The following is a 15166-nucleotide window of genomic DNA, read 5'->3' on the forward strand; positions in this document are numbered from 1 at the left end:
CCCACATGGTCCCCTGTGTACAGCCAGGAGTAAATCTTGCATGCAGAGCCAGAAGTAACCCCTGAGCAGCATCGGGTTCAGCCCGAAAATCCCTCCCCCCCCCAGCCAAAACCCCCTAAGGTAGATCTGCTTGTGTCTTGGTAAGATAAGTGGACACAGGATGCAGGTGACAGTACAGTGGGTAGGGCACTTGCCTTGCACATGATAAACCTGCATTCAATCTCTGACACCCAGCCCCATCCCCAAGTCCCTCCAGGAGTGATGCCTTAGTACACAGCAGGGAGTAAACCCTAATCACCTTCCAGAGTGCCCCCCCGAAAAAAAGTGGGTACAGAAACTGAAAAAAAATGCAATATGAAGATAGCATCAGAAATCTGAATGATACTTCTACAAAACAAGGAACACTGAAAGTTAGGAGAAAAGCATGGAATAATTTTTCTGCCATAATCTCCAGACAGAAGACAGAAAAATTAAGTTGAAACTCTGGTTTTGAACTATCTTCCAGAACTGTGAAAAAAAAAAAAAAAGATTTCGGTTGTCTTTAGACACTCGGGTCATGGTCATTGGTTATTAAAGTCCTAGGAAATTTATAAGTCTTCTAATATTTGGTTTTAAATACAAAGTTAAACCATTATCACAAAAAGCAAACCACAAATACATACTGTAAACACTACCATTTTGGCAGATCATAATTTTCTATCTATTATTATAACAAACGAGAAGTAGAAAAGAACTGTGTTGGGAAATAATACAATAACATTATAAATAATGGGAAAGGAAAGGGGGGATGACAAAAGTAAAAAAGAGCAGCATCTGTTAAAAAATAAAAAAAAAAAATTAAAGGATCTGTTTGGGGCTTTCAGGCAGGAAAGAGAGTATTGGTTTTGGGGCCACAACTTGCTGTGATCAGAAATTTTTCCTGGCTCTGCACTCAGGGATCATGCCTCGAAGTGCTAAGATCTCCAGCACTACAAGTGTGTGAGTCTTAAAAAGCACCCACTGGGTGCTGCAAATAGGTAAAGGAACAAACATGATAACCCATGATAACCTCTAAGTATCTGTACTGCAAACCATAATGCCCAAAATGGGAAGGAGGAAGGGTGGAGCGGCGGGGGGGAGGGGGGGAGAGAGAGAGAAAGAGAGAGAGAGAGAGAGAGAGAGAGAGAGAGAGAAAGGCTTGGGTTGAGGGAGGGAACTGGGGACTTGAGTCGTGGGAAATGTACACTGATGGAGGAATGGGTGTGAGAACACTGTATGACTAAAATCCAATCAAGAACAGTTCTGTAAAACAGTTCTGTAATTGTATCTCACGGTGATCCAATTAAAAAAAAAGAAGAAAAGAATGTGTGGGAGCCCTAGGCATAACACACACACACACACACACACACACACACACACACACACACACACACACACACACACACACACACGATAGGACACGGGTCAGGGAACTATAAAATCTTTATAATTTCATCTGAAATCAACAAAGTAACACGTGTAATGAATTTCGAAAAGGCAAGGTAGGTCTGTTTAAAAGCATAGTAAATATCATATAGGGCATCTCCGCATTCTGAGCAAGGCAATTCTTTGCTGTATGGAACTGTCTGACAGTTAAGCAAACTAAGATCTGTGAGCCAAATCCATCCCATTGCCTATTTTGGAAACTCAGTTTTGTTGGAAAATAGCCATGAACTTTCATTGCATTCATTGAAATGCATGCATTCCCCCCACCCACACACACACTTACAAAAAACTTCATTTCTACTTAAAGAGACAAGGTTTAAAACATGCTTTATTGGGGCCGGAGCGATAGCACAGTGGGTAGGGCGTTTGCCTTGCACGCGGCCGACCCGGGTTCGATCCCTGGCATCCCATATGGTCCCCCAAGCACTGCCAGGAGTAATTCCTGAGTGCAAAGCCAGGAGTAACCCCTGAGCATCGCTGGGTGTGACCCAAAAAGCAAAAAAAAAAAAAAAAACATGCTTTATTAAAATATTTTAAAAGACAACACTGATTTTTACAGGAGATCCACATTACTACACCAACAGTAAGTTTCCAAAAGGCAAAAGAGAACCATAGTGGACACAAAGGCCATGCTTGGTGGAAGATAACCCCATTTCAACGACAAAGGGAGCATGGCAGGGCAGGAGTTCTCAAGCCTCCTCCTTGTCCTCCTCCTCCTCAAACTCACCCTGCTCATGGGCCCTGTCGTCCTAGCACATATTATCTATCATTGATTTACTAATAGCAGAGTTGAATAGCTGCCACAGAGACTTTATGGCCCTCAGAGTCTTAAATATTTACCATTTGGCCCTTTATTAAGAATACTATATGATATTAAGTATTTCATTCCTAACCATCCAACAACATCAGTATTCCCTTCAAAATTATGAAAACCAAAATTTCACAGTCCACATTTGCAACCCAATCTCCCATCCAAACTTCCTGTTGAAGATGAAGATAGAACTCTAGTCTGAGAACCACTAAGCTATAAAGAATCAAAAATGATCGCCCCAAGGGAGCAAACCAAAAAGTTTGAATAAATACAGAGAAAGGCAATATCCTGGGCTGTTTTGGGTTTTGTTGAATTTTTTGGTTTGTTTTTTGTTTTTCTGCAGTAAGCCTTGAAATAATATGACATTTGGACATCAATTCAGTACTTAATAAGAAAACTGTGCTATTTAATACTGGTGGTATATTCTACACAGAAAAGAACACAACTAAAGAAAGACTAAAATCTTATATTTGTTTACTCTCTAGTGTTCTAATTACTACTTACTTTGAATTCAACTAAATTAAAAAACTATCTCTCCATATAGAAAAAAAATTTAAATATAAAATAAATTATATTTTTCTAATAGAGACCTAAAAATAAGGCACAAAAATGATTTAAACTGTGAAAACAATCATAATTCACTACAATACAAAAAGCCTATGGTACTACAACATATACTTTAGAGTATAACAACAGTCTCAAGAGTAAATGGTTTACTTTATTTTTGAAAAAAACTATTCTTTGACTTTGCAAAAAGAATACACTGGTAAAATATATTTCAAAATGTATAAAATGATACATTAGTTAAATAGAATAACTAATCCTGAAATACCAAAATAAATATTTTAAGATTTTAATTTGGAAATAGTCTCTGAAGGTATATTTTACTTAAAAGATTGAATTGTGGAGTTGTAATGTAACAGAAACAGCTGTTAAGTTGTAATGCATTTTATGTATTCTCTTGATATAAAATCATAAAAGTATAACCATACGATTTACCTTGATTTCCTTTAAAGCAAACAAACTACAAAAATAGTAATGTTTTTATATATAATGTTAATATTAATCTTAAATTTGTGCTTCACAATTGAAAATAACCTAGCTGTCTTGATAATAAACAGTAAAAAGTAAAGAAAAATATTTTTAATCATTATCATTATTTAGAGTTAAAAATATAAAATAAGCTTTCCCTCCCACTCAAAAGGTTCTGAAATCTTTGATACTATTTTGGGTAATATTTAACATATGTCAATTACATAAAAACACAAGCATCTTTAGAATAAAGACATTTAAAGATTTAAAGCTTTTTTTTATCAACTTACCTTCTTCTGATACCAGACAATAGCATCTGTAACTTTGGACGCCATTTATTCCACTGAAATCACACATTCGTCATTGTAGGCTGTGCAGGAGAGAAAAACATGAAGATGACTTTATTTCCACCTTCCAAAAGGAGAGAGATCAACATGCATACCTACCACTCTGGTTAGTCGCGCAGCAAAAGACATATGACTATACTGATATTACACCCTTCCTCATTACTATTTTAGCAACAGGCCCTCTTAAGTAAACAAGTCAGTTGCCGTAATAGAAGAAGTTTTATCTGAACATAACACTTGAGTTTTCTTAGAGAAGAAATGTTTTTAAGTCATTTAAGCAACTCAGAATTTCTCAACTTATACTAAAAATTACTTATTTTTAAACTCACATATAATAGGAATCAACTTATTTACTGAGAAACCGATCCACTTAGCTGTAGCTTCTTTCTAGGAACTAGTCTCAATTACTTTTGTTAAAAGATGACTTGACAGAGATCCAAAATTTTTAACATTAAATTTCCCTGATACTACTCCATAAACACAAAGCTGAACTAAAATCAAGTAACTGGGGAAACGCAATTAATTTACTATTAAATATTAAGACAATATTAGAGTCAATTACACAGGAATAAAGTCTCATATATCACAGTTTGCTACTAATTAGACATTCACCACAACTCATTTCAGAAGCATCTTTCTTGGGACTGTCCAGAACAGAACTAAACTTAGCTCCTTAGCCCCAGAGAGAATTAATCCAGCCTGATGATAGTTAACTCTACAATATTTTTTAACTTGGAAGACCATAGAAGTAAGGAAGATGTCTCTGGTATAGTGTTAAAAAGGGACCTAAAAGGGGACCAAATACAGATAAGCCCCAGAACTAACAAACCAGGATCATCTAAGGCCACAGAGGCTCTTAGGGAAGTAACTGACAAAGTTTCAGGAAGCAGCCAACTAAGTTTATCCTAGCACTGTAGTTTCTGCCAACTAAGAGATGTTACTCTTAAATTTGTTTACAGTAAGCAAAGTACTAAGCAAAGTACAATAGGTTTTCTTACTATTATTGGGAGTTAAATAGGATTTAAATACAATGAGAAGACAAACTCAAATGTCTAGATTATTAACCTCTGAGATAAAAGGCATTTTAAAAAAATGACTGTCTTATTTAGTCTTGTTTGGGGGCCACACCTGGTGTTGCTCAAAGTCTACACCCAGCTTAGCAGCCTCCTATATGCGATGCAAACACTCACTATTGGAGCTTTTGTCTCCAGCTCCTAAGGCCTATATTCTGACAGTGTTGGTTGGGTTTTGTTTTGTGGGGTGGTGGGGAGATTGTTGGTGGGGAGACCTTTGGGTCACATTCAGAGATGTTAGGGCTTGCTCCCTCAGGAATTGCCTCAAGAGTTGCCTCAGGAACTACTCCTGCTGGTGCTCAGGGTACCATATGAGATACCAAGGGTGGAACCTGGATTGTCTGCACATGAGGCCAGTGCCCTAACTGCTACACTCTCTCCGACCCCGAACAGAGCATCTCATTACCTTTCAAAAGATACTAGTCTCCATCTTCAACTGATCAATTTAAGCAAACTACTTTTTGAAATTCCTGAAAACTTACCTGGTATCATGGAAAGAGGAGGTGTACACAGTCACCTCAGGATTCAGGGCCAGGAAGATAGCACAGGGATTAGGGCACATGTCCCTGGCACTGGATGGACCCCCACACATCTCAGGTGGAGGCCCCCGAGTACTCTCAGGTGGCCCTGGTGATTGGGCCGTGGCTTTGCAGAGACTGAGCAGTACTACCCTAGCAATGAACTATGCTCCCTGCCCAAAAAATAAGGCCTGAATTTAAATATTGGTTCTACTATGAGATATTGAAGAAGTCACTTAATCTTTGTTATCCTCCACTCTTTTGCTTACTAAATAAAAGTAATTAAAAATCCATTCTACACAGGGCTTTTGTGAATCATAAGATGATAAACATAAAACACCCAGCAATATAGTACATAAAATGTCAAATTACAAAGATCTTACTTCCCAATTTTATATGAAAAATCCCTTAATCCAGTAACTGAGAAGTAGTTATTTTTCTCATTTTAAATATGGCAGTTTAGAGAAGGAATACACGTACTCAGTTCTTGTTGACACTTAAAACAAAAATAGCAACCGATTATCATAAGATCATAATGTCAATACTCAACTACACATGCATGGATTAAGTTTAGAGATTTCAGTCTAACATTCCTCAGCCAGGTGTGGTTAACTTCATTTCTCTCACCAACTCTTTTTGAGGAAGGTCACTGTAAGTAACAGTATCTCCCATTTTATTTTTTTCTGTCCTGGATGGCCCTGTGGGGAAACCAACAGCTTAAACTACATTTAATCCTAGAGCTTCTCTCCACTGATTCCACTAGGGAACCACTCATGACAACATTATGGCTTGATTATATTTGTAGAGATAGCTACATATCTTTTCCAAACTCACTATACCTCATTCCCTCCCTTCCTCCCTTTTCAACCTCCACCCGCCAAATACAAACTACAAAAAGTATGAAAATATCAACTTTTCACATTGTCCTTTTAACTTTTCATAATCTCTATTGATACAAAACTCCAGGTTATCTACCAAGATAGAAAGCATTTCTCCTACCCCTAGAAGTATAAATCATATACTTTATGTGCATTCCATTAGCAAAATATAAAAGAAGTGTAAATTTACCCACTCTGATAAATGAATGAGCTATTTAATATATTTAGGCAATATTCACATGATTATATAAAAATAATAATTTAGTCAAAAAAACTGCCTCAAATAAAATTAAGCATTTTATGTATATTACACCAAACTGCACTCAAAAATTAACTGTAATGGTACAAGTGTACATGTTCCATAATTTTTCATGTTTGCATTTACAGAAATAAAAATTCAGTCTATTTCATACACATATTCCTTCAGTAATGGTACAATTTACTCTGCAAACTCGTTTAATACTTTTCCATTGTGTCAACAAACCTTCAGTGACACCAAGTGGCTCATACCTATTTTTAAAACAGGTTTTACGGCATGCTAAGACAGATTTCTGAATCACACATCTGACAAAATACAAAGATACCAAGTTTCACTTGAGTATAAAAATATCAACTAATAAATAAAAAATGATTTTATAAATAACAAAATTATCTCCAAAGTCTTTGGTTCTGATAATCCAAGATAGATACTTCTATCATGACAGCTCTTATTAACTTCTACCCCATCCTCCCCACCCCCACCATGAATCTTCTTATTGCTTCACTGGTTGCAAATAACAGAAATTTGAGTGGGCTTAAGAAAACAGGGAAAGTTTTGTTTTAAAAGTAGCATAATGGGGCTGGAGCAATAGTACAGCGGGTAGGGCATTTGCTTTCATGTGGCCGACCTGGATTCGATTCCCAGCATCCCATATGGTCTCCCGAGCACCGCCAGGAGTAATTCCTGAGTTCATGAGCCAGGAGTAACCCCTGTGCATTGCCAGGTGTGACCCAAAAATAAATAAATAATACAAGTAGTGGAATATCTCACAAATCCAAGGTTAGGGATGCAGCCCTTATCATGAATGAGAACCAAGGCATGGAAAACCAGTACAGGACTCTGTTGGTCTTTATGACCTTGCTCCCTCTGTCTTAGTAAGCTTGTTCGCACCGCTTCTCACTACTCTTCTTGGAGACCATGAATATGGTCAATTCCTAAAGCTTTCTTTCCTTCATTAAGAAGGGAGCAAAAGTGAGAATATTGGTTTGCATTTCCAGTTTTCTCTGGGAAGGACTGCACTGGCTCTGCTAGCAACAGGTGTACACTCTTGGTCTCATCCAGAATGAGTTAGGCGATCTCATTTGGAATCCTGCAGCTCTGGTCATGTGGATAGCAATAGGATTAAGGCATAGATAGAACATTGCCAGAGGTGAGTGAACAAATCTGAACTGGGTAAACTCTGCAAGAACCCCTTCGCGGCCAACACACAAACTTTTTTTCTTCTTTGTTCATACATGAAGGCTGCCCCACATAAGATTGATCTAAACATATCCTATAAATTCTATAAATTATTTCTATATAGTACACACCTGTTCTTTGGTACTCCAAAGTCATGTTCTTTCACTTCATCTTAAAGTTTTTATATTGAATAAATTAAATTACTGCTTTATACTATTTTAACATAACATAAATTTAGAGAAATAAAGTACAAAAAAGCTTAGTGGGTACCATTTGCAACTGATCTGGTTAAAGAAAGAGTATTAAAATATGAAAACTATTCCATTATAAGATCACAGAGCTAAAACTATAGTTCTAGCATTTAAATATTGCGGTACAAACTAATTCTCCCTTTGACACTGTTTTAAATATATATCCTATCAAAACACATGAAGTTATTATTTAACATGTACATAGACATAACACATACTATCTACACAAAATAGATTTATGGAATCAAAGACCACCATAGAGGAAAAATACAACTACAAATAAACAGTATATTAGGTCTTTTTATAGACTCACTATTAAATTATCGGAGTACCCAGGAGTATATTCTTAGTATAGATAGCTAGAGAAGTCATTACGGTTTAAATGGTTTTCCATGTTAAAAAAAAAAAAAACCCAATATATCAAACTACATAAAGTTATAGTGCATAGTACTCATTTTAAAACAGATTTTTCTATTCAGCATGGCTCTCTCTATGCTCATAAAATATTTATGCCCACCAATGACACTCTGCTTATGCTGTTATTCCCATTCCGTCCTTTCTGTACTTATCTAGCCCTCAAAAATCAGTTAATATCCTATTTCTCTGGTAAGTTTTTTTATGTGTTTATTTGAGGTCAAATACACTGAAAGTGATCTATACTTACAGAGTATCCTAATAAACATGTAAAGCCACACACCTCATTAGATCATATGTAAGTTTATTTGTTTGGATTGGTTTCGTTTGGGGGACACATTTGACAGTTCTCAGGGCTATTCCTGGTCCTACACTTACGGATCACTCGGTGGGGGGAGGGGGGAGCTCAAGAAACCATTCGGAATGCCAGGGATCAAACCTAGGTAGACTGTGTACAAGGCAAGCACCCTATTGCTCCAGTCCCCTTTAAATTTTTTGTTTGCTTTGAGGCCACACTTGGGGGCAATTCCTAGTTGACCACAGCTGGATTCAACTCCCAGCTGAGTCATCAAGAGTCATTCCTGGAGGTGTCCCAAAAGAACATACTTTGTCAGGATGAAACCCTGGTCTCCCATATGCAAAGCATGTGCTCAGCCCTTTGAGCTATTTCTCTGGCCCCTCTACATTTTAAATGAAAAGACAAGCATCTTTCTTAGTGTCATACCATGACCCAGGACACCATCATACAATTTGAAGAAACAGACCAGAGAAAAATCACTAAGCATTATTAGGAAGAATTGGAATATGGTTTTAGCTCGAAGTTCTGACATGTTGGAATGATGATGTCAGAAGTTGGTTGGTACTTTGATGGTGGATGTGGTATGGTAACACACATCTGAAGAGGTAACATGCATTTGGATCTGTATATGGAGCACATACAATGTGATAAACCAATGTTTGTTTCCTCAGCAGAAATGATTAAACAGATATATAAAACAAAGTAACATTTTGTGTTCACTTCAAAACTTCTATTACTCCTTAAGTACTCTTTAGGCTCTTCCTTTTACAATACCTAAAAGGTACTATAACTATCTAATTGATAGTACTCTGCATTAGCACTTCCTGATTTGTTTGACTACTGTGCCATCTAGAAAAAGCAATAATAAAATGCAATCTATTTAAATGATTTGTCACTTACTCAAAAAAATCCTTTAACAACAAATCAGGGTCCATTGAAATATTGATGTTATTAAAAGCCTCTATAGCATACTTACTCTTATGTTATTAAGTATTCTAAATATTCTTTATAAAAATACCAAGCACTGATATTCAGATGACCTAGTAAAGCTACAAAATTTAACAGTCACAATTCTCTTGTTATGAGATTTTAAATTATCATTAAAAAGTGATTACTATGAATGAAATCAGAAAAACAGCATCCCAACAAAAATGTCAATTTGCTGAATAGCTATATACTGAACAGTGCACTTCCTAGGTTAAGAATACAAATGGAGTAAAAAATAAAGTCCCTGTCCTGACGATACTTAGATTGCAAAGCTGGAAGATAGAAAATGAACAAGAAGGAGAATAATTTTTTTTAATTAATTTATTTATTTTTAATTAGAGAATCACCATGAGGGTACAGTTACAGATTTATACACATTTGTGCTTATACTTCCCTCATACAAAGTTCGGGAACCCATCCCTTCACCAGTGCCCATTCGAGAAGGAGAATAATTTTGTATCGAGACAGTACCATGAAGGAAATAAACAGGGAAGGTGACTGAGATGCAGTGGGTATTTTTAGAAAGGATTGCCAAAGACTCTCTGAGATGACATATTGAGATCTGAAGGTTAAAAACAGCCAGCTAGGCTGAAAATTGAGGAAGGATATCCCGAGCAGAGAGAAGAGCAAACACAAAGACCTTGAGTGGGATTAAACTTCCTATTTTTCAAGAGCAGTAAGGAGACTAATTTAATACAAGGATAATGGACATAGGACACAGTCATTTAAGATGAAGTCTGAAAGGGAGGTATTGGGCCACCACAGTAAATAAGTTATCATAAATAAGATAGAAAGTCACTGATCTAATCTCAGCAGAGCGTGATGATCTAATTTCCAAGACCACTCTGATAGCTGGGTAGAGAGTGGACAGGATTAAAGAGTTCACATTGGAAGCAGCGAAGCTAGTTGTCTAAAGAAGTATTAGTCTTATCGAGATGATAAAATACTGTCGAGTTCAGGTGCAAACAGCAGATATGCATGGCACAAGTGGACAATTTTGAGTTTTATTCACAGGTAAAAATCGACAAACGGGCTGCAAAGGGAGCAGGCTATGGCAAGGAATTAGAATCTAGAGTTGGAATTCCTGAAAGCAGAAATTCAGGGTTTTTCTTTGAACCATGTTCTCTCTCTCTCTCTCTCTCTCTCTCTCACACACACACACACACACACAGACTTACAAAAGTAGACATAAAAATTAAGTTTTAGACCTGTTAGGGTGATAACACATATTAGCCATAAAAACAAAGAAATCCAGATAGGTAGACACATGACTAACATGATTCATGATGTTCAAGATACATGATGATGATTCTCAAGATAAAGAGGAGGGAGAGAGACAGGAGCTTGAAAACCACAAACCAATAATCAATATTTGAAACTAGAGGTATGTTGCATAGGTATCTGTATGTGTCACAACCAAATAAATGTACACATTAATTAAGATCTGACTTTCAGGCTAAAAAGACAGTACAGGAGGTTAAGACACTTTTCCTGTATGTGGCCAGCCATGGTTTGAATCACTGATACCACATATGATCTCCCAGTACCACCAGAAGCGACTCCTGAACACAGAACCAGAAGCCCTGAGCACAGCCAGCTGTGACACAAAACAAAACAAAAAAACAACAAAATTATTCATTTTACTAAGAATATTAATAGAGGGGGAAAAGGTCTAGCCACAACTGTCACTCCTCAGAGGAACTGGGATCAGAGATCAAGAAAAGAAAATGAGCAGAAAAGAAGCAGGTAAAAGTGGCATCACGGGTTCTAATACAGAGGTTTTGAAAAGGATGCTGGTATCACTAGGTTTAAGAAAACAGGTCATTGGGGCTGGAGCAATAGCACAGCGGGTAGGGTGTTTGCCTTATATGCCACCAACCCAGGTTCTATTCCTAGCATCCCATGTGGTCCCCGGAGCACCAACAGGAGTAATTCCTGAGTGCAAAGCCAGGAGGAGTACAGGAGTAACCCCTATGCATTGCCAGGTGTGACTCAAAAAGCTAAAACAAACAAACAAACAAACAAACAAACAGGTCAAAAAGACTCTGAGAAAAACAATTTCAAATGAAATAGAAGAGATCAAAATCAGCAGAAAGAGGCCAGAGAGACAGTACAGTGGGTAAGGTGCTTGGCCTTCACACGACAGATCCATGTTTGATTCCTGGCACCCTATAAGAACCTCCAAGCCACTAGGATTGATTTCTGAGTGAATAGCCAAGAGTGAGCCCTAAGCACCACTTGAGTGTGAGAAACAAAACAAACAACAACAACAACAACAAATAAACAAAAGTCAGAGCAGACTAAGAAGAAATGGTTTATAAAGAACACAAGGGGTCAGAGACATAGATAGCTCAAGTGACAGAACACATGGCTATAATGTGCAAAACCCCAGCACGCGGCCCACTGAGCAATGCCAGAATCAAGTAGCATTATGACACACAGTAGCACAGGGTCAGTCATAACTGGAAGCTCTTGGTGATGGTGGGAGCACCTAAAATGAAAATGTGCAAGGCCAGAGATGTATATCAATCATGCGTCTCATTCATAAGATCCTAGAATCAATGCCTGGTACCCACCCCCCAAAAAAGAAGGGAACTAGTAAAAAACAAATAACAGGACTAACTGATAAATTATTTTATTGTACTCCTCTTGCAGAAATTTCATGGGGCACAATTTTGATTAAAATAAAAATCTTTTGGACCAGAGTAAACTCACTGGACTGAACGCATATTTTGAATGTGAAAGGGCCAGATTCAGTCCCTGACACCACATGTTCCCCTCAGCACCACTTGGGAGCAACCCTAGAGTGGAAAGCTAGAAGCAGCCCCCCAAATATTGCTGGATGTGATCAAAAAAGCAAAACAGAAACATTTCTTGTAGTCAGGTATAGCTGGTTTAAGTAAAAACAGAAGTGATAGGAGGGAGCTTCTAAAATCTGACGGAGTTGGGAAAAAGCCCTTTTGCTCTTTCCCTTATTCTGATTTTCTACTCTTTGGAATGCTGCTATCTACTCAACTTGCTACTTAAATAAGGATCCAAGAATCTTTGTCTTTTTTTCCTTTGCTACCATCACCTGCACATAGAAACCACTCAACAACTACAAAGAGCTAAATTTATATAGTCTATCATATCAACAACATCTTTTTCATGTGCCCCTCCCTGGACCTACTACCTGTGGTGCTCACACCCTGTGGTGCTCAGGGAGTCACTTCTTATGGGCTCAGGGGGGACCATGTGGGGTATCAGGGATTGACACCAGGTTGTCCGCATGCAAGGCAAGTACCTTACCTGCTGTACCATCTCTCGGCCCCTCTGATGTATTCTGATCTCTACTAAGAAACATGTTTATTTGGTCTTCAGGGAAAGACTTCCTAGAATCCTTGAAATTCCCTGTGACAATGCGGAATCTGAATTTTTTGCTATGTTAATGATTAAGTTTTAGAAAGCACCTTGGTATAGGGATTGGTTGTCAGTGACAACAAATGTGTGACGTAGAACTGAACCTGTTCCAACCCACATCCAGAAGAAGCATAGGACTGGAAAGTCACCTATGGTCAAATGACTTAATCCTCATGCCTATGTAGCAAAAAAACACCCAAAAGAACAGGGTTCTGAAAATTCCCAGGTTGGTAGAAACATGGATATCTAGGAAGAACGGTGTGGCCAGAGAGCATGGAAGCGCCACACCGCTTCCCATGTACTTGGTTCTATGCATATCTTCCATGTGGCTGTTCCTGAAAATTTTAATTTTGATAGTAAATCAGTTTTCTGAAAGTTAAATGTTGCTCTGAGTTTTATGAGCAGTCCTATCAAACTCATTCCATGCAAAGGAGGAAGTTGTGGACCCACTGATGCACAGTTGGTTGATCAGGAGCACACTGACAACCTAAAACTTGTGACTGGTGTCTGAGGGCGGGTAGTCCTGTGAGACTGTACTTCATCTGGAGATCTGATGTTATCTACAGAGAGGTGATGTTAGGATTGAGTTGGGAAATACAGGCTTATTTCCTCAGACCGTAAGTGATCATTTTAAATATCTTGGTTTAAATAACATGTATATGTAGATGATTACTGAATATGTAGGTTATACTTACAATCTAGTACATCCCCTAAATTCACTAGATTAGAAAGAAAAACTCACTCAAATTTCCCTACTTCAAACTTCTCAGTCTTTAATATGATACCCTGTACTGTAAACTAATCCAAAAGATTATGTACACATTATTTCTTTATACTTATTTAGAACAGGATCCCTGCCTTGTGATGCATCTTCTGAGGGATACAATTGACTAATCCACTAAATACAGCATACTTAGACATCTAGAAGTCTTTGAAGTAGTTTCAATTTCTCACAGTATTAATTAATTAAATAAAAAAAAAGCTGGGCTTAGGCTAAAGGGGTTGAAATGCTTGTCTTGCATGCATTCGATTCTGGTTTGATCTCCGGCAACACATACGGTCATTTAAGGTCCCTCAAGCACGTGCAGGGGTCATCCTGAACACAGAACAGCCAGGAACAGCCACCGAGAGCCCCCATGTATGGCACAAGAACAAAACAATTTTCCCGCTGATTGAAGAAAGGTAATAACTGAGTTGGAGGTTTTTAAGATAGCTATTTAAAATAGTCTGCCACAACATTTTCTTCAGAAAAATAATCAGATCTTCTTAAATCCCATTACCTATGTTAGTTATACATTCTGAGTGAACACAAAATAAATTTATCACATCTTCTGTGGTAAATTAATAAACATCATATCATTAATCTCTCTTTTCTGGGCCAAATGTTCCCCATTTCTCTGACTATTCACACAGCATGATTTCTAAACATCTTCAACATCTTAGTAATCTTCCTCACTAAGTAAGAGCTAAATAATTCCTAAAATTTAATCAACAACATTATCTATTTATCTGAAAACAAAATACAGTGGACTTGTAATTCCTATTAATAGGGATATGAATAATTGGTTAGGCAGTCTAAGAATATATTCACTTTATTTTTAGCAGCGACAACACTGGATAACTGAATAATCCTTTCTGAAAATAAAGGTGTATCACACACCCCCCACAGAGAGAGAGAGAGAGAGACAGAGAGAGAAAATTTTCTTACCTTACCTATATTCCACTAAGAGGACTTATAACTTGTCTACATTTGATTAATTTGGTAAACCATTTACCAAAATTCTCATGAGGATAATAAACTTTTACAGGCCAGAGAGATAGTACAGCAAGTAGGGTGGCTTGCCTTACATGCCACCTATCAAGGGTCAGTTCCCAGCACAACGTATAATTCCCTGGCACTACCAGGAGTGATTCCTAAGTACACAGCCAGGAGTAAGCCCTGAGCACAGTCCAGTGTGCCCTGACAAATTAATTAGCATTCTCCCAAAAATTAACAGCATAAGTAGACATTAAAAAAAAATCAGTAAGAATACATAAAACTTGAATGATCATTCTACCTGATCTGACTGATATTTATAAAACAGTTCACCCAATATTATTTTCAAATGCACATGAATCATCTACCAGAACAAGGACCATATTCTGGGCCATAAAACAAGTCTCAGTAAGTTTGAATGATTCAAATCTCACTACATATGTTCTCTGACCACAGTGAAACTGAATTAAAAATCATTTATCTAAAAATACCTAAAAGTA

General features: G+C 37.4%; 1 protein-coding gene across 5 annotated transcripts in view; it reads right to left on the bottom strand.

Moving 5' to 3' along the window:
* Positions 1 to 15166, bottom strand: part of PHTF2 (putative homeodomain transcription factor 2) — a 111736-nt gene that overhangs the window by 85174 nt on the left and 11396 nt on the right. For all 5 annotated transcript variants that reach the window (XM_055141105.1, XM_055141111.1, XM_055141088.1 and 2 more), the window contains exon 2: positions 3598 to 3677. In XM_055141105.1, coding sequence (XP_054997080.1) covers positions 3598 to 3642 — 45 coding nt within the window. In that variant the 5' untranslated portion in view covers positions 3643 to 3677. The remainder of the gene's footprint in view (positions 1 to 3597; positions 3678 to 15166) is intronic.

This window comes from Sorex araneus, chromosome 1, assembly GCF_027595985.1.
Source record: "Sorex araneus isolate mSorAra2 chromosome 1, mSorAra2.pri, whole genome shotgun sequence".
Lineage (NCBI taxonomy): Eukaryota > Metazoa > Chordata > Mammalia > Eulipotyphla > Soricidae > Sorex > Sorex araneus.